General features: G+C 39.2%; 1 protein-coding gene across 7 annotated transcripts in view; it reads left to right on the top strand.

The window, feature by feature from the left end:
- LOC134213032 (serine proteinase stubble) overlaps positions 1 to 27,162 on the top strand; it is a 109,546-nt gene that overhangs the window by 54,702 nt on the left and 27,682 nt on the right. For all 7 annotated transcript variants that reach the window (XM_062691510.1, XM_062691505.1, XM_062691506.1 and 4 more), the window contains one exon: positions 13,888 to 14,070. In XM_062691510.1, the coding sequence (XP_062547494.1) occupies positions 13,888 to 14,070 (183 nt within the window). The remainder of the gene's footprint in view (positions 1 to 13,887; positions 14,071 to 27,162) is intronic.

The following is a 27,162-nucleotide window of genomic DNA, read 5'->3' as shown; positions in this document are numbered from 1 at the left end:
TGTGTGTGTGTGTGTGTGTATGTGTGTGTGTATGTGTGTGTGTGCGCAAAAAGTCTAGCTCACTTTTTGGGCACTTATCCTCAACCGATTTGCTCGCAATAAGTTGCATTCGACGCAGAATCCTGTCCCATTGTTTCCTATTGAAAACTGACCCGATCGGACTATGGGCTTAGAAGTTATGGCCAAAATACTTTTTTTCATAAAAATGCACATTAAAAAGTCTAGCTCACTTTTTGGGAACTTATTCTCAACCGATTTGCTCGCAACAAGTTGCACTCGACGCAGAATACTGTCCCATTGTTTCCAATTGAAAACTGACCCGATCGGACTATGGGCTTAGAAGTTATGGCCAAAATACTTTTTTTCATAAAACAGCACATTAAAAAGTCTAGCTCACTTTTGGACACTTATTTTCAACCGATTTGCTCGCAACAAGTTGCAATCGACGCAAAATCCTGTCCCATTATTTCCTATCAAAAACTGACCTGATCGGACTATGGGCTTAGGAGTTATGGCCAAAATACTTTTTGCCTTTCTGGTATACAAAGTATACGTAAAGGCTATATGTTCGCTCCAAAAACGAATTTTTATAGGAGGCCCGGAGACCCATAGTGTTATATACCGATCGACTCAGCTCGACGAATTGGAGTGATGTCTGTGTGTGTGTATGTGTGTGTATGTGTGTGTGTATGTGTGTGTGTGTGTGTGTGTATGTGTGTGTGTGTGTGTGTGTGTGTGTGTGTGTGTGTATGTGTGTGTGTGTATGTGTGTGTGTGCGCAAAAAGTCTAGCTCACTTTTTGGGCACTTATCCTCAACCGATTTGCTCGCAATAAGTTGCATTCGACGCAGAATCCTGTCCCATTGTTTCCTATTGAAAACTGACCCGATCGGACTATGGGCTTAGAAGTTATGGCCAAAATACTTTTTTTCATAAAAAAGCACATTAAAAAGTCTAGCTCACTTTTTGGGAACTTATCCTCAACCGATTTGCTCGCAATAAGTTGCATTAGACGCAGAATCCTGTCCCATTGTTTCCAATTGAAAATTGACCCGATCGGACTATGGGCTTAGAAGTTATGGCCAAAATACTTTTTTTCATAAAAATGCATATTAAAAAGTCTAGCTCACTTTTTTAGAACTTATTCTCAACCGATTTGCTCGCAATAAGTTGCATTCGACGCAGAATCCTGTCCCATTGTTTCCTATTGAAAACTGACCCGATCGGACTATGGGCTTAGAAGTTATGGCCAAAATACTTTTTTTCATAAAAAAGCACATTAAAAAGTCTAGCTCACTTTTTGGGAACTTATTCTCAACCGATTTGCTCGCAACAAGTTGCACTCGACGCAGAATACTGTCCCATTGTTTCCAATTGAAAACTGACCCGATCGGACTATGGGCTTAGAAGTTATGGCCAAAATACTTTTTTTCATAAAAAAGCACATTAAAAAGTCTAGCTCACTTTTTGGGCACTTATTCTCAACCGATTTGCTCGCAACAAGTTGCAATCGACGCAAAATCCTGTCCCATTATTTCCTATCAAAAACTGACCTAATCGGACTATGGGCTTAGAAGTTATGGCCAAAATACTTTTTTTCATATAAAAGCACATCAAAAAGTCTAGCTCACTTTTTGGGCACTTATTCTCAACCGTTTTGCTCGCAACAAGTTGCAATCGACGCAAAATCCTGTCCCATTATTTCCAATTGAAAACTGACCTGATCGGATCATGGGCTTAGAAGTTATGGCCAAAATACTTTTTTTCATAAAAAAGCACATTAAAAAGTCTAGCTCACTTTTTGGGCACTTATTCTCAACCGATTTGCTTGCAACAAGTTGCACTCGACGCAAAATACTGTCCCATTGTTTCCTATTGAAAACTGACCCGATCGGACTATGGGCTTAGAAGTTATGACCAAAATACATTTTTTCATAAAAAAGCACATCAAAAAGTCTAGCTCACTTTTTGGGCACTTATTCTCAACCGTTTTGCTCGCAACAAGTTGCAATCGACGCAAAATCCTGTCCCATTATTTCCAATTGAAAACGGACCTGATCGGATCATGGGCTTAGAAGTTATGGCCAAAATACTTTTTTTTCATAAAAAAGCACATTAAAAAGTCTAACTCACTTTTTGGGCACTTATTCTCAACCGATTTGCTCGTAACAAGTTGCAATCGACGCAAAATCCTGCCCCATTATTTCCTATTGAAAACTGACCCGATCGGACTATGGGCTTAGAAATTATGGCCAAAATACTTTTTTTTTTCATAAAAAAGCACATTAAAAAGTCTAGCTCTGGGCATTTATTCTCAATCAATGTGTTCGCAACAAGTTGCATTCGATGCAGAATCCTGTTCCATTTTTTCCTATTGAAAACTGACCCGATCGGACTATGGGCTTAGAAGTTATGGCCAAAATACTTTTTTTCATATAAAAGCACATTAAAAAGTCTAGCTCACTTTTTGGGCACTTATTCTCAACCGATTTGCTCGCAACAAATTGAATTCGACGCAGAATCCTGTCCCATTGTTTCCAATTGAAAACTGACCCGATCGGACTATGGGCTTAGAAGTTATGGCCAAAAAAAATCGTGTAAAAGCACATGAAAAAGTCTAGCTCACTTTCTGGGCACTTATTCTCAATTTGCTCGCAACAAGTTGCATTAGACGCAGAATCCTTTCCCATTGTTTCTTATTGTAAATTGACCCGATCGGACTATGGGCTTAGAAGTTATGGCTAAAATACTTTTTTTTTCATAAAAATCATATAAAAAAGTCAAGCTCATTTTTTGGGAATTTATTCTCAACTGATTTGCTCGCAACAGTTGCATTCGACGCAAAATCCTGTCCCATTGTTTCCTATTGAAAATTGACCCGATCGGACTATGGGCTTAGAAGTTATGACCAAAATTGTTTTTGCCTTTCTTTTATACAAAGTATACTTAAAGGCTATATGTTTTCTCCAAAAACGAACTTTTTATAGGAGGCCCGTAGACTCATAGTGTTATATACCGATCGACTCAGCTCGACGAATTAAAGTGATGTCTGTGTGTATGTGTGTGCGCAAAATAATCTCACTGATTTTTCAGGCACTTATCCTTAACCATTTCATTTCTTAGGCATTTATCCTAAACCGATTTGCTCGCAACAAGTTGCATTTGACGCGGAATCTTGTCCCTTTGTTTCGTATCGAAAACCGGCCCAGTCGGACTATGGGCTTCGGAGTTATGGCCAGTTTTTACAAGAAAAATTCTTTTCCTCTATTTAGGCACTTACTCTCGGCTGATTTACTCGCAACATTCGACGCAGAATCATGTCCCATTGTTTCCTATTCAAATTGGCCCGCCCGGACTATGGGCTCAGAAGTTATGGCCAAAATACTTTTTCCATACCAAAAGTGCGAAGAAATTACTCACTCACAAGAAACGAGAAAGGCACTATCACCGCTAGGTGGATTAATCTGGGTTTTTTCAGAATTTCTTCCGCAATTTCTTTGAGATTTCAACGACAATTGCTTCAGAATTTGTTCGGCAAACTCTTCGAAATTTCATCAGTAATTTTTAAACAGTTTCTTTGGCAATTCCTTCGGAATTTTCACGAAAAATTCTGTGGATTTCATTGACAAAATTCTTTTTTCCAATTATTTCGAAATTTTCCCGTGGGACATCCACAAAAGAGTTTTTTTCAATTCCCGCGGATTTTTTTTTTTCGAAATTCCCACGGAATTGCTCTTAACTTTGCGAAAAACTATTCGGATTTTTTTTAGTTTTCACTGAAAATTGTTAATCAAGCGTTGTAAAATTGAATATTGAATAAAAATCAAAAACTTCTGAAATTTTAAAACGGCGTAAGCAATTAAAATGTTGGTCTAGATCAACTGCGCGCCGATACAAAAAAAAATGTCGCCGACTTAAGTCAAAAATTGTCGGGCGCACACATTTACTGGATTTTGCTTATGCAGCTGCCATCGATGACTACAAATTCCCAACTATCGAGTTACAGTTAAGACAAGCAATTATCGAACGTTTACTATATAGAATCTTGTTAGAATGTTGTTTTATGGAGGAGATGCAAACAGTTTATCATTGTGGATATTGTGATTAAAAATTCATTTGTTCAGACGTAGTCTACTTTGTTTGAACATTCGCACCTAAGGAATTTGGGCAGGATTGAAATATATACACTGGAAGCAAAATCCTTTGAAAAAAAGTGTGACAGAAAAGATTCTCAACGTGGAAGGCTGCCTAAATCATAGACACGCCTTTTAATTTTGAAGTCTCTAACCCTTTTAACCTGTCTAGGTACAGTGATCACCACATCACTATCCAAGTCGTTCCTGGGAGGACGTTAGGAAGAATAAGTGAATTCAACAGTGCTTGTTCTTACATATGGCTCTCTACTAATATCCAGTCTCTATTGATTTCACATTTGCCGCACGCCTGCAGTGTTAATGGAATCTGTATCTTTATAACTTTCATATACTCCCTTTCTCTTTGATGCTCGGGAGGAGTGCAAGTTTTGCGGACATGATGCTAGCGTCGCTCCAGAATGTTGAGCAAACAATCATTTAAAGTTACATCAAAACTGTAACTTTTTGTATTTTGCAAATATTTTCATTCTGTAATACAAAAATACTTCCACATTCACATAGTATGATGATTCTACTAATATTTATAGGTACCAACTGATATTGACCCTTAGTTAGTTATAGTTTTCTAGAAATTAAAGGGGGGCGTTTTGGCCAGGTTGGGCGCGTTATACCGTCTTACCCTATCTGTTATGCAGGAAGGTATCCGCTACTACGCTTACCAAATACTTTTTCGATTAAGGTATTTAGTTTTGAGAAAATCAACCTTAGATGCCTTTCGCCATACTGATTTCAGAGATTTAACTTCTAGTGTAACACACCTGGAGACACCCAAATGGTGAAACTTTCAACCAGATAGACCATGTTCTGATGGATGCGGGCCATTTCTCGGATGTCATCGATGTGCGGACATTCAGAGGTCCGAACATTGACTTGTCAACTGTATCGAATGAAAGATCACAGCGAACGTTGCGTTACAATATCCAGTACAATAAAACTGTCGTATACTGTAGTAGTATTGGTGTCGTATTTAAAAAAAAAACTAAGTATATTAGTAGGGTGCCAAAATATGAAACATAATCGACTGCGCGTGGTGGAGCAAAATATATTTTGAACCACCCTAATTATTAGTTTGCTGCTATCGGTGCCGGTGTTTTTATTCACTCCGCGATCAGTTTTTCATCGTTTTTTTCGGGAAAAATTTGCAGTTGCTGTTTATATTAAGTTTTCGCTTCAATCAAGTGACTGTTTCCAAAAAGTGAAGTCTAATTTGCATTCGATTAACATTACGGGCTGCTCATGATTTATTCAATTCCCCTTTGAGAAGAAGTGAAGTGCAGTGATAAACCCACCAAATCGCGTACGGCTGTTAAATTGGCACGAAACTGCTGGTTTATGCTATATTTTGCCAAAAACTCCTCGCCGAGTAGAAAATGAGCAAGAGTTTTTTTGAGAAGCAGAAATAAGCATAAACACTCACAACATTGTGCATCAATAAATCCGAGCTTGTGCGTCGCAAAACAAGAGCGAGTCTATCTGTTCATCTTTTTCTTTTGGTGCGTCACTCACTTACACTCACATTCAAAACAGCCTCCAAGATTTTTTTCATATACAAATTGTCGCTCCGGAGGCTCAATGAGTGCTCTTTCGCCTGACGCCTCACTCACATGTGTTTTTATTTTGCTTTTCCTCACTCTGCTTTTTTACGCTTCCACTCAATTGTGAGGATGTTAAGGCAGCATTTTCCTTATGCTGATTTTATTTGACTCTAGCGAGGGTGAGGAGTTTTGTCAAGCCTGTTCGAGGCGGAATACATAGAACTCTTTGAATAAACAAGTTAATTATCACGGGAAGTACATAAATAAATATGCTGTAACAGGTTAGTAATTTGAATATCAAACTTTTGTTCGGTGCTATTCGATGCATTCGAATGTTGGTAAGAGAGAAGTGTGGGAGGTGTAGGGTTGACCCGTGGAAGGTCCGGTGCCATATTGACTGCCATCGTGGTACTCTTCCAACTATATCCTTAAAGGAAAGTTATTACAGCGTATAGGGTCAAATGGGGTAAAGCACACCCCGGGGCAAAACGATCATTTAGCTCCTTTGGCGGTGTTTCAGACAAACTTTTAAAAAGGATTTTTACTGCTATATTTGTAGTTCGAGATCCGAACTATGTGCGCTATTGTAACTCAAAATAACACTAATATTCATGTGTACAAATTAAGAGAATATAAAAGCTGTGATATGGTTATAAATTGTTAGAGATCACGGTGTATTGTCCGAAGAGACTTATTTTCAAAAAATCAGTATCTCTTAAACACCCACTACACGAAAGTATATGCATTCCTCTTTCACGTAGGTGAATTTTTAAAATGTTCTATGGGGTGTTATTTTTTTTTGGTATGCAGCTGAAGCTACATGGTAGCTTAAATTGTCAAGACAGGACCCGAACAGAAGTTTTGCCTCTACTAGGACCAATACCTAGAAGATCTAGTCTATGTTGACCCCTTGAACACTATTTGTTTGAGTATTGTAGAAGCTTCCTCTTCTTCTTATTGGCATTGCATCCTCACACTGGGACAGAGCTGCCTCGCAGCTTAGTGTTCATTGAGCACTTCCACAGTTATCAACTGGGAGATGCGTCTTACCGCACGGCTAAGGAGGCTAAGGAGAAGCTAGTAGAATCTCAAAAATTTTGTTTTTGTGTAGATTTCCCTTTTCCCTTCAGTCTATTTACCGTCAGCCAGTCAAAAATTAACCAAACAAATAATGTAAGCTCTAAAGACACAAGAAATGTTTTCCGAGAAGTAAAATGTAATATTTGTAGAGAATTTAAATACAAAATTGTGTTTAGAGTTTCTTGAAGCCGACATTCAAAATCTAATAGCAGTCTATATTGAAAACGGGTGATACTATTGCCACCTCCAAGTAACACTTAAATTGGGGATATTATTCTGATAGAAACGATTACAGAAACATTTCCAGAATGATAGAGTCCACTGCCACCCTGATAGCAGGTTCCAAGGGCCTTCCAGGAGGGGCCGGTTTCGGCACTGTCTGGAACTATGCATATATGGGTGTCAAAATTCATGTTTTCCCAAGCCGATGAATATAGGATCTTTACATACATTATGGTGACTGTAAGGGTGTTCTGCAAAAGTGACATCTGTTCAGGGTCTGTGGCCAATCCCGTGCCGATTTTACGAAAATGGCCATATCTTTGCGTATACCAAAAGAAATTTTTGATCTGCAGCCAGCATTGGTTAGCATATTAGTTCTAGTTTCCAGGGAGAGTATAAAACATGATAGCAGTAAACGTCAGAGAAAACGACAAGCAGAAGGAAAATGCATTTTTAACATATTCCCGGAAAACCCTGAACATCTCCGGTGACCAAGGGCCGTTCTGATGGTTTGCATGGGGACATAATACTAGCAGAGTTTCCGCGTCCGAAGGTCCCGGTTTCATCGAAATCGGATCATTCTACACAAAGTTATGCTGATTTGAAGTTCAACAAAATTTTGCCTATCTCAACCTTTTTGTCTAACCCCTGTAGTTTGGAGAATTGTACCTATCTTTATGTCTTCTACCAATTGCAGTGATGTCTGGTTTAACAAGTTTTAATAGTAACACAGAAAGTTACTTCTAATTTTGTCCAATATTTCGTTAGTCTTTCTTAGTTTTTTTGTGTGTTCTCTACGTAATTCAGTTTAAGTCAATACTCATTGTGGATTATGTTGGGTCGTTCCTTCATTTTATTTGTCTAATACTAATCTCCCAGGATCGTTTCCACATAGATGAAAAACCTAGTTTAAAAGTATGAAAAAAGGTTGAGCGAAGATAATGAAATTGTCTCTACCGTTTCTAATCGTCTTAAATCCTTACAAGCAAGTGTAGAATAACTATCATTATATAATTCGTGGTCAGCTATATGATTCACTTTTAGCTTCATCACGCCTATTCCCTATCTATTAATAAAATTTATTGAGAATGAAGCCATTATTAGATTGTTTGTATACCATGTGTGGTATTTTATATTATGGCTCTTTAATTTGAGACATAACAAAATAAGGAAGGCGCCACGCTCCTAATTTTGAAGAAACTTCTACTCAGTGAATCCTATTAATGTCAATTTCCTATTATTGTCGATAAAGTTGATTACAATTTCTCTATATATACCTCTATACATATCTAGCTAGATTTAAGCGTAGCTACGACTCATCATCATCAGGAAACACATTAGAAAAGTATTGCAAAAAAAGAAGGAGATTTAATTTCATTATTACTGAAAAAAGTGGCCCACCTCACTTCAAGCTCCAAGACACGATGTCCGTTGGTTCACATGCACATCCGTAAAATCAGTGCACCAATGCCAAATTGTGACGCGGCATTGAACAAAAATAGTCAACGTGTGACAGCACCACGACAGGATATGTCTTTGGTTGCCATATCAGTGCTAATGGTGTAAGCCCACCCATCGCGGATAGAATAGTGAAAAAATTAAAATTGATCTAGATCCCCCGATAGAACATTTTAGTTTACCCGCGATATGAAAGAGGAGATCATATAATTTCGCGTGGGGGGTGTTTCAGAGGTACCGATTTGAAAAAAAAATTCCACATAGAGACACCGTGGAGATCAGTAAATGAAATTGAATAATCGTATTTTAATTTAATACAACTGAATCTAATGAATGGAAACAACAAGTGTTCAGTGCAATCTAGTGTTCAATATCATACGCCATTTTGGAATCTTATGAGGTTCCAGAACTTAAGACCAGGAGCTGTCAGTCACTGCTCTCCACTGTCTAACAATACTACAATATTCCCAAATATATTGTACCGCTCATAATAAAATTTACTCCTCCGCTCATGTTAGTCGCAACGAAAAATAAGCGCCGCATAGTCGCCTAAGAGAAACATACCTTCAGAAAAAAGGTGTATTATTTTTAGATGCGCCGGAACTCCGGTTTCCTGTGCAATATCGCCATCAGATTCTTTTACAGGTTTGAACGTTGTACTGCAAACGTAGCGGTTTGAGACTTCGTGTAATACATCAGTAGATATGCACGTAAAAGCTCCACTCGTTTCTTAATTCAGCGGTAAGCTTCCTTCCGGTAAGCGCTGATTGCAAATCCTTTTTTTTTTAATTTTACTCGGGGAACAGACGGCTTTGGCAGGTTTTGTTTCTATTATTGGCAGGGGGGTTTTTGTCGACCGAATTTTATTAAATTTGGCCACAATATTCTTTGATATGCAAAGAATGTTTGGGCCAAATTTGAGCATAATCAGTCATCAAAAACCCCCTGCCAATAATAGAACAAAACCTGCCAAAGCCGTCATTACCCCTCTTATATTTGAGGAATCAATTTTTTGACAGCGTAAAAAATGTGTCCGTCTTCTAGCTTTGCTTACTACGATTGTGCAAGGTTCCCTCTTACCTAGGATAGGATGTGCCAATTAGTCATTAAAAATCGTACCGATTTTCTGTCACAATCGTACCGGTTGCTGATTGGTTGAAAATGACAATCGATTACTTCGATTGGTGGCGGCGCGTTTTTCGAAGGGCAGCATGTTGTTAGTTTGGCCGTGTTGCAAGTTTGTAAAGTTGATATTAGGTAAAACTCGTAAATGTTTGAGTTTCAGTTTTTTGGTCAAAATTAGTTTATATTGAACTGCAAACGCCATATAAATTTATCTAAAGGGTTGTAAAGGTTTAAAACTGTTGATTTTAAGCGTTATCACTCCCCTCTCTGTCATTTTGGATCTCAAAGTCATATTCCCCTTAGCAAAAACTTCTCTCTGTTAGTATTTCGTTTCTCTTTCATAAATAATGGATTGAACGGAAAGAAAAACTTCAAGTTTTGATACATGATATTTGGAAGATTTTGTAGCAAATTAATTTGGATGCACTGGCGACCACCTCGTCAGAGCAACCGACTAAAAAACAACAAGGCAGTCTCAATTGAGTTGTCACATCCTATCCTAGCCTCTTACCAGCGCTTAAGGTTTTTAAAGAGTTTTAGGGCCAATTTCTTCACCTCCGCTTAGTGCTTAAACCAGGTTTAATCGTATGGGTAAGCATCGCTTAAGAGTTAAGCGAGGTGAAGAAATTGGCCCTTATCAATTTCCAAAAGGGTTTCGAGCTGGGATCCAACTTTGAGACATTATTCTCAAAGTTGGTAATTCTCAGAAAAGCGAAACGTTTTTTGCTAATCTCGCCATATAACTATCAAAGCGAGATCGTTTTTTTTAATTGTTTATGCCTCACATTTTTTAACTGATCAGTAGCTGAAAATCTTCGTCAACAATAATGGAGTTTCACATTTAAGAATTGCAATGCCTCTGGCTTCAACAATTAAATTTTTCAAAAATACGAGACCATTGTAATTACAAAGCACCCTAAGCCCCGTAGCCGCCGAGAGCTCTCCTATCGACCCGCTTCCGTTGTAGCAAACGCTAGAACCAACGCCACCACGTTTGCCTCCGGCGAGCCGGCTGGATTTCGCGGCCTTCGATCCCGTATCCTCGATCCCGATAGGACGCCATTCTGTTTCTCGAAAGACGCCATTGCACCTCACCTCCGTTGTCACAAGTTCCGTGGCGGTGCGGTTGCCAATCTCCAATCATCGCTACCGTCTCTCCCGGTCGTATTCAGCGGTTATCAAACCAACGATCATTCCTTGGGGCCACTACCTCGTTTTGCCCGACACCACCGGGACCTTGACCGGGACAGCCAATTGATGACACCGTCGTTGTCGTCGTCGTAATCCAACGTGGAAATCGCAGACCACTTCAAGAAGCCGCTCTTTCAATATCCCTGTACGGGGAGAAGAGTAGCCCAATAAAGCTCCGTTTGACCGTGAGTATTACGGAATCCCAAAAGAGGTCGTGAGCACCCAACCCAAAGGCTGCTGTTGGCTCTAGACCAGCAGACCCTCCGAAACCGGACTGACATGCTTGGCACCCGAATACAGTCTATCGTGAACTAGGAGCTCAAGAGTCTTGGCGGAAGTTTTCAATATTATGAATGCTACTTGATTTGTGTATTGGAGTGCTGCAGATAACTTTCAAGCGGCCGGAGATGAGCCAGCCTCGGGCTGAAAGTCTCCTAAATAAAGACAAAAAAAAAAAAAAAACTTTCCAGCGTCAGCGAAGACACCCTGCGTGAGCGACCGACAAATTGAACAGCAGAGATACGGGAAGACTCAGTTAATCACAACATTTTTGGATAAAACTTGGTGGCAATTTATCTGGACCACACACTTATTTTTTTTTACCGGGATCTCAGCAATTTGTTGAACTTTTACCGAGATTCGCACAGCTGAGCTCCAGCAAACGTATTTTTTGCCGAGATTTCTGTCAAAATTGCCTAAAATCAGCAAATTATTTGCCAAAAACCAGCTAACAAACGTTATTTTTGCCTGGGATATCCGTTTTTATTTTGCTGGGCAAAGGCTGTGCGGATTTTGTCGAGCTGCAGAAATAAAAACTGGGTGTGCAGGGCCCGTTTGCTATTTCTGAAGTTGAGAATATCGGACGAAGGCGGATGATGTTATATTTTTTTATTTTTTATTTTTTTTTCTAATTTTATTTGCTAATTATCTAATACATGCATTCATCTCTTAGACTAGGTGTTCCGTGTTTTCTTGACACTATCATCCTTATTTGCTATGTTACGTTTTTTAGTTATTATTAAAACATTTCAATTGCCTCTGGCAGTTAGGATTTTTCCTCCGGTTGAATTGAACCTTGTAGGAATTACAATGTTTTCTACTTAAACTAAACTTAACCTAATTTATACTAAGGGTACAAGGAGCTAATCGTTGCAATAGAAGATTGCAACGATTTTTGTCTAAAATTGGAAATTATTTTTTTGGACATTTGTTGCAATGTCTCAATATTAGAAATTCTATGAAGTTCATTGGTACTATACCACGGAGGCAACTTCAGAATCATTTAAAAATTTTATTTTGGATCCTCTGAAGTTCCTTCTTTCTGGTATTGCAGCAACTAGTCCATAGTGGCACAGCATACAACATGGCTGGTCTAAAAATTTGTTTGTAAATCAAAAGTTTGTTCTTAGATGATGTTACATGATTATATGCAGTATACAGTGTTCGCTGACGTTGGAGGAGATACGACATTATACACAGATTTGAAAAAGTTGGCAAAAAGTTCAACTGTTTCGTAAGTGTCGCTGGATGTCACGTCACCAAATATCTTTTCCGATGGAACCTGCTGCGAGCTTTTCCTAGTTTTAATAAACATCTAGAAGGATGAAGGGTTCGATTTAACTTCATCTTGGACACTTGGACACTACTGAATGTAGTTAAGAAATGCAGTGGAATCATATTTATGATACTCTGCTTCGATGCGTTGAAGACGTGTTTTGCTATCGGAATTTCGGTGTTTGAAGTGCTGTTTTCAAACCTTACGAAACACTCTGCGCTTGTGCTGTAGATCGGCATTCCACCAGGGTTGCCTAGATGACCTACGCATGGATGATCTACGAAATGGAATGGAGTATCTCTGCTTACCGTGTCGAAAATAGTGTTTAGAACGCTGGGGTGGCGGCCATATTCACATCAGTTCCGCCAACGATTTGATGCCAATCAGGTCTCAACATTGTGGATGGCGCTTTGATAAGCTCGGCTTCATTAACATTGCTAACAAATGCCAAATCAAGCAGTCTGCCGTTTGCGTTGAATACGTCACATATTTGAAGCAGCCCAGAGGAAATCAGACTTTTGCTTTTAGTGAGGGTTAATTCTTGTTCTGAAGACGCGTTCGTGGGTAGATATCCACCCACGTCGTCATCAAATGCCCAAAGAAGCTAAGGAAAATTGTAATCACCAAGTATGATAACTGTGCCGCATTTTGCAGTCCTTTTAACTAACTTATCCAAGCAGACGGAGCGGGCTGCAAAGCTTTCCAGGTTCTGTTCGGCCTCAAGTAAATACAACATACATATGTAGATGGACTTTGTCGGGAGTATTACTTTAACGGCGATCTGTTCCAGCGATTCGTTTCCAGAAAGCTGAAGTAATGCACTAACTAAGGGACACTTTACAGCGATGAGAACTCCGCCACCTCGTTCAAATTGACTAGTTGAGCTACTACAGTCACATTCGAGGTCACATTGTTAAATATTATAGTTTGAAGCCACTTCAGAGTTTTTGAACATCGCTTCGGAGCCAAGTTTCTGTCAGCACTATACCTAACATCATAGTCACTAGAAGCAGAAAAAATCGTTAGTCCAAATATGTAATTTTCCAAGATTGGTATGTTTGAATTTTTTCCACATTTTTTTAAATAGGTGCCAAAATTAATCGTCGCTCATGTAACTGCATATAGATTTGCCCCTGTTCCAACTTATTATGCAACTTATAGCGTTTAATGACGCACATAAACCCTTATTATTTTTCGAACATGTAACATCACTAAACACTAAACAGGCATAAAGCGTTCCAGCAAAAAGAGTATACTCAACATACATTTTCTGCGATCAATTCCAATAAAAAGCTTCTAATAATGACTGCATAATTACGAACTGACTGGCTATTACTATTTGAGATGAAGTTTAGTGGGTCACCTGGCCTCTTCGAGAAGTGCAATTCGGTTTTACTTCGAAACCAAATAGTTACAGCTATCGACAGCTGAACCAATGCAGCAATCACTTACAAAAGCAACAGTCATTCACCACTAAAATACCTACGGCGCGGTGCTCCAAAAGTGAACCGTTCATAGATTCGTTTTGCCTTACCGTTTTTTTCTTCTCTGCTCTTTTCAATCCACAGTGATCCCCCAGACGTGCCGGCACAAGGGCCGCAAATTCGAGTGCGGTTTGTCGATTTCGTGCGTGCTGGGCGGTGGCAAACCGATCGATCTCTGCTCCGGCGGGATGATCTGGTCCTGCTGCGTCGATCGGGACTTTTTGCAGCAGGAACCGGACCCGGAGGTGGGTGCCGTCCACAACGCCAGTAAGTATACGATTTTGACAGGCCTGAACCATTATACACATGATACACCATATGACTTACTGCCACAATTACCACATCTGTTTGAACGTAATCGTTTCTTAGCTAATACTGAAAACAGTGGAAACTACTTCTAACATAGAGACGTCTTTGCTTATATTGACAAAAGCGAAGACTTTGCCTGTTCAATTATTTTGATTATAGCAAGAATTCTTGGTTTTCATTAATGCCTTAATCGCGATTGATAGAGATTTCTTCTTTTATTTATTTTTTCAAATATTTGCTATATTATCTACTATCAATCGATAGAAGAAAATTGTGATACGTGCGTTGTGAAGTAGGTATTTATGTGATAATTCATAGAATGTTGTAAGCACAATGATTGATTGTAAAAAAAATGTTGAACAAGTTGCTCCAAATGATTTTGATATTTTTTTATCTTTAATTACTTGTATCCATAGATTTGTTTTTTTTTTATGTTACTGGGACAATGTAAACATATTTCACATTCGAACTACAGGCATAGTGCTAAGAGGCCCTTGAGTATCTAATGATAGAAACAATTTCATGCTAACAGATGAGCCAGCCTCGGACTGAAATTCTCTTTTAAAGACATTGGTTTTATGTTGCTGCAAACTATCTATTGACTGTCATTTCACAGTCGCTTTTCTACTTTCATTCAGGCGAAAACCATCCAAAGATGGCCCTTAGATACTGATTGCTTTGCAGTGTATGAAAAAAGGTTAAACAACAAGCACACAGAGTCTGCTCATGAGGTAAATAATATGCGTGGGAGAACGAAGGTCAAAGGAATGCCAGACTGATTGAGGGTAATTTTCCACCATGCTTTCGATTTCTGTTGCTGGTACTTTTTTGTGCACTCCACAGATAAAATACTCAAAACGAAACATAAACTAACCTTGATCGGTTCACTTAAACTGTCTTAATTGTGGGCAACATTTTAGACTACTATGTATGTAAAAGATTTAAAATATTTACGAAATAAAATCCAACCACCTCGTGGAAATCTTCAAATACATCCTTCTTCTTAATGATTGTTATCTACAACCAGTATTCCATGCCAATATTATTCACAGCAAATAATTTTGAAAATTCACGACGTGTAAAATTGTAGTTTATCCCATCAAACGAATTAACATTCGATATTCCATTAAATTTGACTGAATTTTACAAGCAAGCACCGTTTAAATTTATTTCGATTTATAAGAATAGTGAGATCGATTGAATGTTACGTCTATTTGCATGCTCCAAATATGTGCATGAAAATACATTTAAAATCACAACATATTTTTATCTGTGTTTTCTATAAAAAATCATGTGAAACACCATAATGCTGCCACATTATACATTCCTGTCATTGTCAGAATATATCAGTTATCGCATTGCTGAATCAAAAGTTCACTGACTCGCAAGTGAGTTCAATCTTCCTTACACGCAATCGCGATACTGATCTCAATGAGTCACAATTAGAACTTGGGCAAACAGAGAAAAAAATCCGGAACTTATTTCTTAAGTCTAAGCCCTTGCTTCTTCAGTGGAATAATCATAATCTCACCATCATTTTCCCATCCTCTGTGCCGAGTGTTAATTATTATGAAATTTGCAACTATGAAACGTAAGCTCAAACTAGTTTTTTCTTCTTCTCCCGTCACGGCTCGCCTGCATTCGAAATGAACTTGCAACCTAACCAGACGGAAGTTCACGCATCACGTTTCTCAATTACAGCGCATTAGGGCCCCATGGTGCAGAGACCTCTCCCCGTAGGTTGGTGGCATGCATGGGACCCCACACCCGGAATGAGGTAACAGCGATTTTATCAAATTACGTCGGCCTGTTAGTTGAGTAAATGCAGCGTGTCACAACGAGAGGGAAAATTTTCGGTAAAATGCAGACGATGACAACGCAACAATTTTCCTGCGAAAATAGAAATAAAAATTGGCACAATTTCGACGACACAAACTTGGTCTTCCCACGCGGAAAAAGTGTTAGTCGATTGTGACATGCAATGTAGCATCATTTTCCGGCTGTAAGTACTGAGGCCGCCCAGTTGAAGAGAAATATAGTGAATACAGGAGTGGTAATACGTTTCGCAAATGATTCCATTCCCCGCAAACCGCAAGTAAGATGATGATTACGAAATATAATCGTTACAAAAAGATGGGTCTGAGAACTTATGTGTTAACTTATATAACGTGAGAAACTTACGAAGCGAAGCAATGTATGCGAAGAGTAAGTGGATCAGTGATACTTTTCTGCTAGTACACTGGAATTACCTATCATGCATTGCTTCGTTATTTTTATATTATTTAACAAATTTTATTTATCCCACGGTAGAGTCCAAAATAAATGCAAAAAATCAGAAGGTATTTTGAAAAGTTGTGAAAACTGGGGTAGATCGAGAAATTAATAAGAACTATCCTTATAATATGTGACCTCAAGTAATGCACTTCGGAATCCTTACCGGGAGATTCTGAATTGACATAGTCTATAAAATCAAATGTATTTATCAAATACAGATCCCAATCGATTTTGGCAACACGTTCATAACATTTAGGTTCTCCAAATCAAAAGGTTTTCACTTCTTACATATTCATTATTGTGACTCTAGACACGCTGTGACACCTTTTCACGTGGATTTTAGATCTAAACGTTTATCTTGGAATTTTTTACGCGATTTTTATGCGTTAGTTCTTTTGCGCAGTCGTTGGTTGGGTGTATACCCTGATTTCTTTATTGGCAATTTACTTTTGTTTATGGAAAATTTCTAATTCTTCATGTAAATTTTATTTTTCTGCCGGAGAAGAATACACTATTGTTGCAATATCGCACGAGAGTGAACGTACAACCTAGGGTGGTCGGTATTGGCCATTTTTGTCAAATACCGGTTTTCGGTATTTGATGGAGTCAATACCGGTAATACCGGTAGAATACCGGTTTTGTTGAAAATTTCAGGTAGTAAAAGAAAAACTTTTGATTTGGACTTCTGGATGAAAAACAATATTTGTTGACAAACTTCAAATGCTAAAATCATTGCTTGTTGAGCTGGGCAAAGCGAAACTTAAGTAGACATTACATACTGAGCGACTCATCTCCCAATCCGTATTGGATTTTGTTAGCAATGTTGCCAACTACTGATAATGCCCTCTATGGTTCAACCGAAGTAGGATGTATGGTTCCAAGACCTTCGAAAATCAGTGTTAAATACTTGCCCGTAATCCCTTCCAATTCATAATAGGAGAATTCCTTACGGATTGTATGCAAGGATCCCGGGGTCGACGTATCTGCCACCAGCAACGCAAGTGTTCTTCACAAGTTGTTCTAAAACCAGACATTCATAGAAGCATCTTCTTTGTACCGATCGTCAGGTATGATCGTTGTCTCAGTTTCAACGATCGCATCAGGAATGATTAGACGCTTCAAGATCCCATAAGCATAATCAAAGTAGCTCAGGATGCCTTGAAGAAAATGCATAAATCGTTGTGATTAATTGCTTTACGGCCGAATTGGATTCATTCTACAAAAGCATCGAAATAGTGGCGGAAATATCTGTGACTTGATTTGATAATAGTTCCAACGTAAATTGGAACGCCACGTCGGCTTCATATAGAGTGCAAAACTCACAGAGCAGTAGTTGTATTGCGGATCTTTTCAAAATTTTCCGTAAAGTTCTACCGCAAGCCTGAAAATCTTCAATACACTGAAACAAAAATCAGATAAATATCATCGTAGAATGCCATGCCAAGCAGCAGAGAAAAAGTATGAAGTGACAGCTGCGCAAGTTTAAAAATTGAAACGAGATGCGGAAAGTTTTCTCTGGAACAGCAATACACCCAAAAAAATCTGCACGTTGTTTCCACCTGAAAAAGTACGTAGATTTTTTCTACCTGAAATTCACGTAACTTTTACCTGATTTTTTGATAGAATTCTCATTCTACGTGAAAATCAGGTAAGTTCTACCTGAGTTTTTGATAGAATTCACCGGACACGTAAGTTTCACCTGAATTTTCTGAAGCATTTGCAGCTACGTGTGCACCAGGGTTGTTAACGTTAATCAACGATTAACGCCGTTGACGTTGATTTTCACTTGGGTTAACGTCAACGTCATTGCGTTAACTTGCTTGGATTGTAACTTTAACGACAACGAGATGCGTTGAATCAACGTCATCGGACATCGATAATTTGCCCGTTATTTTTTTTGCAATCGGTCCTATGCATCCAATCAATAATCAACACGTTTCCAAGCCAAAATGTGGTTTCCATGGAACATTCATTATGAAATCATAGTTCACCGATACACCGCCACAAAATCCATTGACAGTTTTGTTTCCATTCAAGTCTAATCAAGTTTTGCCAAGACATAGGAAAAGGAAGTCACCAAGTTTGTCTAATAAGACAAATCGCCATTCCCCGGAGAAGACTCAAGATGTGCTCATCTGCATGATGGATGCAGCATATATTATTTCATATAAGGGAAATTTTGGTATAATCCCAGCTCTCAAAGCTGAAGTTTTCATTTCGCACTAGATTAACTACTAGTTAATTCTGGGTATCCAAATCGATGACTCCAGCCTCCATTTTCACTAAAAAAGGTACAACTGATTGTTCCACCCGTAGGAATTTAGCGCTGGAAGCGAAAATGGATTTTCACAGGACATACAATAATACAAATTGGAATGTAATATTTCTCATGAAATGTGTAATTAATCCCGAATAAGTAATAAATAAGTTTGGAAGCATATCACATTATGAGTTTAATTTGGTTTCATCAAGTCCTTATATTTATTTTATCGTTATAAAATGTTCTTGTACCCAACATAACGTTACCGGTTAAATGATAAAAGCTGTGTAATGAAGGCTTTGGTAGGATATGTTTTGAAATTAATTTGAAATAAATTCAAATTTACTCCGAATTTTACAAAAATAAGGGAAGTGCACCGGTTTTGGCCAACTTAGTGCCTAATTTGGCCAACCCAGAAAAATACATATTTTTCCAAAATAATCGATCAGTTCAAAGCAGCCTTGAAGCATGAGGGATATATCTCTTGTTAGAACTAATAAAACCCTTGCAAATTGCTTTATTTTTAAAGTTATTCGCAAAATTGGCCAAATTAGGAACATGGCCAAAACCGGTACAGTTCCCCTAGATCTTCAAAAAGTAATTCGAAAATAATAGATCATAACCTGTTAAAGCAGTTGTCCCGCTTCTAAAAATTTTGGACCGGTTGGAATGACACATGTTTTTCTAAGCCAAAAAAAAAACGAAAATTTCCGTCATACAACGCAAAAAAACGACATTACTTATGCGGGTTGTTGTCTTTTTTGCGGTATAAATCGTATTTGTCGATATTTTGTCAGCTTGAAAAACCTTTTGTCATTTTCCTCCGCCTGGATAATATGTAAAGCGACTCATTAGCGGAAAAGCAACGAAGCCGTTAACGTTAAATTAACGGAAAACGTTAACGTTACCGTTTAATAACGTGTTATAAACATTAACGGAAAAATCGTTATTCGTTGAAATTAACGTCAACGAATTAACGCAACGGCGTTATTCGTTAATCAACGTTAACAACCCTGGTGTGCACGTAAAATGTACCGGAAAATTCAGGTAGAAACAACGTTTAGATTATTTGGAGTGTAGAACAGCTTGAACATGTTCGAGGGCTTGAAGTATTTCAGCGTGCCTTGGCATCAGCCACTAATTAAAATGCTTTTCCGAATTCAGGACGTTTTCATAGGTAATCTACAGACAAGAACTACTACGTCTCGTACCGTTTTCAAAATTTCATACATTGCGAGAAAATTCTGGACGACATCAACAATGTTCATTGAAGAAAAGTCAGATTTTTTATACTGACAGCAAAACTTTCAATACCGAAAATACCGGTATTTTCCGTCTCTAATACCGGTATTTTCGGTACCCAAAATTGGCCGGTAATACCGGTATTACCGGTTTCGGTACTACCGGTTAGACCACCCTAGTACAAACGTAGTAGGTACAAACGGGCACGGAACAGACAAAACTCGATTTTCCAGAGGATAAATGCCAGCAGGAAGATCGAGACAGTGAAGAGACAGCCGAAGTACCCAAATTCTTCAACCACCTCAATTTCATCACCAGTGATAACAACTCGTGATAGGTGGCTCCAGTGTTGTGCTTAATCATTATCAGACGATCATGATTGCAATTTTTCACGTGAAAACAGTAGGCGAGTTGTCGCCGGCGACAACTTCTCAAATTTTGTACTCAAACGATAATAAACACAGAATTTTCATTCAATCATTAATCTTCACTAATAATAGATAATTGCCAACAGTCCCGTTATATCTTCTATTTGGCGTTATAGCTTCATGCTAGTGAGGAAAAAGAGTTCAAATTGTAACGGTAAATGCATCAAATCAAGATACGATTTTCAAACGATTCTTAATCGCTGGCGAGTTTTAATCACTTGAAAATTTAAAAGTAAAATCGCGGGTGAGTTTGATCATTCTCGATTTTTTGAAAATTTAATTTTCCCAACCCTGGGTGGCTCACGTTGTCTACTCTTATACCTCTTCTCATTGTGTACTTCATCTTCGACGTGTTGATGCAAGGAGCTAGACTTTACTAAGGTGGCGCAGATCAGCGCTGCGTGCCACTAGTTCTCTCTTTTACTCTCCCACTGATCTTATGCAACGCAAATAGTGACGTCACTATTTGCGTTGCATAAGAACAGCGGTGGAGTGAAAGAGATAACTAGTGGCACGCAGCGCTGATCTGCGCCACCTTAGTAAAGTCTAGCTCATTGGTGTTGATGACTAATCCTCAGCAAGCTCTTCAGTCTCTCAGTATTGTGGCCTCAAATGGCCGAAGCGAATTGTTATGACAGCAGCTCTTCGTGGGTGCGTGTGCACGCCACGGAGGTCAGGCCAGAAGAGGCCGAGTCATGGCTTGCTGCGCACTGATCGACACGCTGATGGTAACTTACTCAAACCCCACATTTCCCTTCTTCTCTCATTAAAAAAGGCAAAAAAATCCTCTAGCATAGAACGCAATGATTTTTTTAAGTTATTTACGCGAGACGAAGATGAACATATTGCTTTTGAGAAACCGATAATTTCCTTTGAAAACTGAACTCCAAAATAAACTTATCTGATCATCGTGGTTTTCAATCGCAGAACAACAAAATGCAAGTCAATAGATTGTATCATTTCAATGTTAAATTAAATTGGTACCTAGTGTTATAGTATTGATCTCACAAGAAACATTTTATATTGTAGCAATAATCTAAATATCTTATACCGTCCATTAAATTTAACTATCAGCCTCATGTATAGTAATACCAGCAAGCTAACCTTCAATATATCGATGTTGAACTTGCTAACAACCGCTTAGAACAATTATTTCCAATTCATTCAAAGTAATATAATGGTGGGATATGAAGCAATTCATAATGGTTTGTTCAATCAAACGTGAACTCATTTTATTCAAATTCTAAAAGCCAATGTGGGAGGGTCGCAAGCCATATGCGAATATATTTATCTAAAATTTCGCAGAGATATCATACTTGAATGAGATAGCCTAAGTATATACCTAAATTTTAGACTTATGTTATCCAGTACTATTAGCCAATAACTCCAAACTTATGACTTTGTGAATACTGGCAACGTTTTTGAGCTTCGTGACGGGTAATTTCGCCACGACTACTAAGTCAGTAAATTCCAAAATAAACTTCAAGATAATATATTAAGCCTTCCAAACAACTTTGTAGCATACGATAGTTCTCCATATTTCTCAGATTTCGATTTCAGATTTCTAGCTTAACTGGTAGTCTCATGTACACTAAAGTCGTCAAGTTATACATTTCAAACCAAATTTATTTTAACCAAAATCAGTGCTTCCATGACCCACCTTGAGATTTTCTAGATTGTCAACCATTTTCTCAGCAGTCTCCCAGACACGGCTTGTGGTATTTCAAACCACAAACCATTTTCCAGCGGTCTTCCAGACGCGCTTTGTGATTTTCCAAACCACAAACCATTTTCCAACTCTTCCTGGCGCGCTTTGTGATTTTCCAAACCACAATCCATTTTCCAGCGGTCTTCCAGACACACTTTGTGATTTTCTAAGCTACAAACCATTTTCCAGCGGTCTCCCATACGGGCTTTGTGATTTTCCAAACAATCAATTTTCCAGCGGTCTGTCAGACGCGTTTTGTGATTTTCCAAACCACAATCCATATTCCAGCGGTCTCCCAGACGGGCTTTGTGATTTTCCAAACCACAATCCATTTTCCAGTGGTCTTCCAGACGCGCTTTGTGATTTTCTAAACCATAATCAGTTTCCCAGCGGTCTTCCAGACATGCTTTGTGATTTCCCAAATCACAATCCATTTTGCAGCGGTCTTGAACCACCTTCTTTATGATTATTCAAACCATAATCCATTTAGCAGCCTTCTTCCAGACGTCCTTTGTAGCAATACAAACCCATTGCCGTGTGTTTTTTTTTAATCATCGAATATTTTAACACATTAGCACATTAACAATTGAATTCAACTCACCTTTTAAAATTAACGTCAGGATCCAAAAAATAACCCGGCAGGATCGCCAAAATGTGTGGCCCCAAATGGCCGGAGCGAATTGTTATGACAGCAGTCTGGCCAGAAGAGGTCGAGTCATGGCTTGCTGCGCACTGATCGACACGCTGAGGTGTTAATGTATAATCACACGCTGATGGTAACTTACTCAAACCCCACAAGTATCTTTCTTCATCTTCATCATCGATATAACGTGCTATAATATCTACGTCGTCGGCGAAACCAAATAACTGGACGGACTTCGTGAAAATCGTACCACTCGTGTCAATCGCTGCCCTTCGTATTACTCCCTCCAAAGCGATGTTGAATAGCAGACACGAAAGACCATCACCTTGCCGTAACCCTCTGCGCGTTTTAAATGTGCTCGAAAATGCCCCGTGCCCGTTTGCATTGTGCCTCGTTTCCCCTTTTGCGGTGTTGCGGCAATCCCGCCCATGCTGCATTCTTCTTTTCTACTAACTGCTTCCCATTCGGTTTCTTTGTTCAAAGATGCTAATTAAAAAAAAAAGTTATTATTAAAAGTTATTAAAAAAAAGAGAGTTATACGAGTTATCGGGGTACGTTTTTCCATTCGATTTTGGTGATGGTGAATGAATCTTGTTTTATGACAAGTAAATACATTCCACTAAAAGCTTAAAATAATTTTCTTATCCGGTGTCTTCATTCACCTTATATGGAGTTGCACTAAAATTAAGAAAAAATGAAAATTGTTCTAGATCCCCCGATGGATCATTTTAGTTCACACACGACAGGAAAGAGGAGCGCGTATCTCAGCTTTCCACGTCCGCCATAATGGCGGATGCTATAAACCAAGCTATAAACTAGTTTGACAAGAACTGCTTCCGACGCCAAGCAACTGTTTTCACCTTATTTGTTTACAGACGGCAAATAAATAAAATCGATTTGATTTTTATTCCATATTTTTCAGATTTTACGCAAATAAATCATGGACGACAAAATGAAAATTGAAACAATATGTTCTGAAGCCCTGTCATATGAATGTAACGATGTTATTGATGTGAAAATAAGTGTCCTCATATTGCGGAATCTGATAAGGGTGACACGATATCAATATGCCCCTCCTACAGGATATGCGGTAATTCAAAAAATTTCGTTTCAAATGGTTCGAAACAAAATTCCGCCGAATTTCGCGGAATTTAATCATGACGAATTTTTGTTAAGTTCCAAAAGTTTCGCCAGCAAAATCTTGGTTTTAACAAAATTAAACGGAATTCCGCGGAATTTTGAAACTCATTTTAACCATTACTAAACTTCACATAATCCAAAAATTTCGGCTGCTCCGCTGAACAAAATCATAAAAGCTGCATTACAGAATTTTCTGCGATGTGCAATTAGTTGGGATTCAACGAAACCGGACCAAACGCCTGTTTTTGTCTGACTTGTGGTACTTTGGGAAACGAGAAATATTTCATATCTATTCATGCCCACATTTGTTGTAGTCTTCAGTTATGGTGTTGAGGGATATCCGATACGATTTGTGATAAATTGAATCTGATACACGAAAACTTGGGGCAAAAAAATCAGAAGGGTTGTGTACAAGACACGACCACAAGGTAGACGTTGGACAACGTAAGGATATTATTGTAACACACGGCATACAAAAAACAATGCAGGCTCAGCAGGTATGTAAACATTCATTTTGAATGTAAACATGTGACGTCACTGCTATCTTCGCACAAGCAGGACCGAGACGATGCTCTACGGTCGCAGCATGCTTACTTTTGTACTCCAACATGTGGCGATAAAACATGCGTCTCATTCGAAGCGTCATTTTTCTAACGAGCCTACCTTGTTTTCTGTATACCGTGATTGTAACACAATACGCATTTAAGTTTATTAGCCATGCAAACACCTTTTTGCGGCTTCTCCTTCTGACGCGCGCTCGTGATTTTGCTGCCGACGGCAACTTTCAGCACCAAGCGATTACAATTTGCACTTTAAACAAAATTCGTCTCGGCTTAAACTTCGCTTCCACAAAATTGTGATCCTGAGAATCTCTTTATTTTCAATACCTACCCAATCACAAACTGCAACAAAACCGAAATTTTTTTTTGATAAAATTACACTTGGCTGACACTGATGCCATCCATGCGAATAAATATTTGTAGCATCTCCCTCTCTAATGATTCTGCTACGCGCGTCTCTCTCTCTCATGATTCTGCTACGCGCGTCTCTCTCTCTCATGATTCTGCTACGGATGGTAACTTTCTGGCGTCGCAAAGCGGTTAATTTACAATTTGAACAAAATTCTTCACACAATAACCTTCCCTTGTATAAAATTGTGGTCCTGAAAAGAACCAATTCATTGGTCCTGCAGCAAAACCAGATCCAGAACCATGCAAGAAAATTTTACTGCAGTGACGCTGACGTCGACGAATCCACTCGATACAGATGCAGAAACCACCCCCTCCGATGCGATGCTATAGGACCGTTACCAACGCCATCGTTCTGTGCGTTCCCGCTCTCCGTGACCACTCACCGTGGATCATCGTTCAGAAATGACGCGCGAGTGTGAATCATGGGCTTTTTTATACCCAGAGAAAATGAAACAGTGGGTCACAAGGCTCGTAACTTACATCATTCTGATGTCCGTGTTGGGAATAGATGAATGGGATTGGTTGATTCTCATATTTTTACTGGGTAGGCCCAGAATTGAAATTTTCAATAGTTTATCGTAAATAGCCAAAAGTTTCAATAAAATTGACAAATTGCTGGAGAGTTGCCGAGGCGATTGATATAAATCTCGAAAATCCATCAAAAGATAAAGGCTATATTAAGATGATTATATAACAAAGCCACAAGTCTGCCATCTTGGAAATCAGGTTCTTTTTTTAGTTATTTTTCAAGAGCACGAGTTGGGAGAACAATAATACCCATCGGGGTGAAACATTGGTGCATCATTTGCTTACTTATACTGAACAATCGACTTTATTTTCAGCACTTTACGACAATTATTACGCCAAATTTGGACTTTTGAAAACAAGAGAAGAAAAACATGTGTTGAACTTTAAATTCACTACGGGATTAATTGTATAATCACCTTAACGTTCAAAATCTTACATGATTTCGTGACGGTCCCCAATTTCAGATTCTGATTTGACACCCAGTATCTTCGGGTAAGACGTTGTTCAACGTCAAAAGAAATGTGTTTGAGTGGCTTTTAGTGCGTTTTAGCAAAACCCCGATCAGTTCTTCTATTTCTCTATCTATCTATTCTTCTATCACATTAGGGCAAAACGAGCTAACGTACATGTAACAACGCAAACCGAATTAAAAATTTTGTTCCAAATAAACCCTTGGAATGCTTGTAATAAACCATGTCTCAGCGATCGTCAAATGTTGCCGATTATGGTGGACCACTTCTTCTTCATTGGCATCACATGGGACCTTGGGACGCAGCTTAGTGTTCATCAAGCAATTCCACAGTTATTAACTGCGAGGTTTCTACGCCAAGTTACCATTTCTGCATATCATGAGGCTAACACGATGATACTGTTATGCCCAGGGAAGTCGAGTCAATTTACAATTCGACAATTGTCTAGACTGGCACCGGGAATCGAACCCAGCCACCCTTGACATGGTCTTGCTTTGTCGCGCATCTTACCGCACGACTAAGGAGGGCCCCAACATTAGTCTTCTTTAGTCTGCTTAAATCGCTTTGACTGGTTGAATATGTATACGAAGGGGGGGTTCGCTCCTCTCCGGAGGTGCAAATCTTATTGAGCGTCTGTTCTCCATGTCAGGATCGGCTCACAACAGCGTCTGTTCTCCATGTTAGAGGCGACTGATCGTCGTCCGAGTGCCAGCGAGGGACTCTAAGTGAAACTCTGAAACATTATCGACGTCAGGACATATCATGGCGCTAACATTGACTCTGACTACTATCTGGTGATGGTTAAACTGCGCCCCAAACTATCCGTCATCAATAATGTTCGGTACCGACGACCGCCGCGGTACGACCTAGAGCGTCTGAAGCAACTTGATGTCGCCACTGCATACGCGCAGCATCTCGAGGCAGCGTTGCCGGAAGAGGGTGAGCTCGATGGGCCCCTCTTGAGGACTGCTGGAATACAGTCAAAGCAGCCATTAACGACGCAGCGGAGAACAACGTCGGGTATATGGGTCGAAGTCGACGGAACGATTGGTTCGACGAAGAGTGCAGACAGATTCTGGAGGAGAAGGACGCAGCGCGGACGGTCGCGCTGCAGCAAGGTACCCGGCAGAACGTGGAACGTTATAGACGGAAGCGGAGACAGCAGACCCGTCTTTTCAGGAGAAGAAACGCCGCCTGGAAGAAGCAGAGTGCGAGGAGATGGAACAGCTGTGCTCAAGAAACAACCAAGTTCTACCAATTTCTACCAAGTTCTATCTCAACGCATCCCGCAAAGGCTTCGTGCCGCGAGCCGAAATGTGCTGGAATAAGGATGGGAGAATCTTGACGAACGAACGTGTGGTGATCGAAAGGTGGAAGCAGCACTAC

Source organism: Armigeres subalbatus, chromosome 2 (genome assembly GCF_024139115.2).
Source record: "Armigeres subalbatus isolate Guangzhou_Male chromosome 2, GZ_Asu_2, whole genome shotgun sequence".
NCBI classification, from domain to species: Eukaryota; Metazoa; Arthropoda; class Insecta; order Diptera; family Culicidae; genus Armigeres; species Armigeres subalbatus.
The sequence above is the reverse complement of the archived record's forward strand: the minus strand, read 5'-3'. Positions and strand labels throughout refer to the sequence as shown.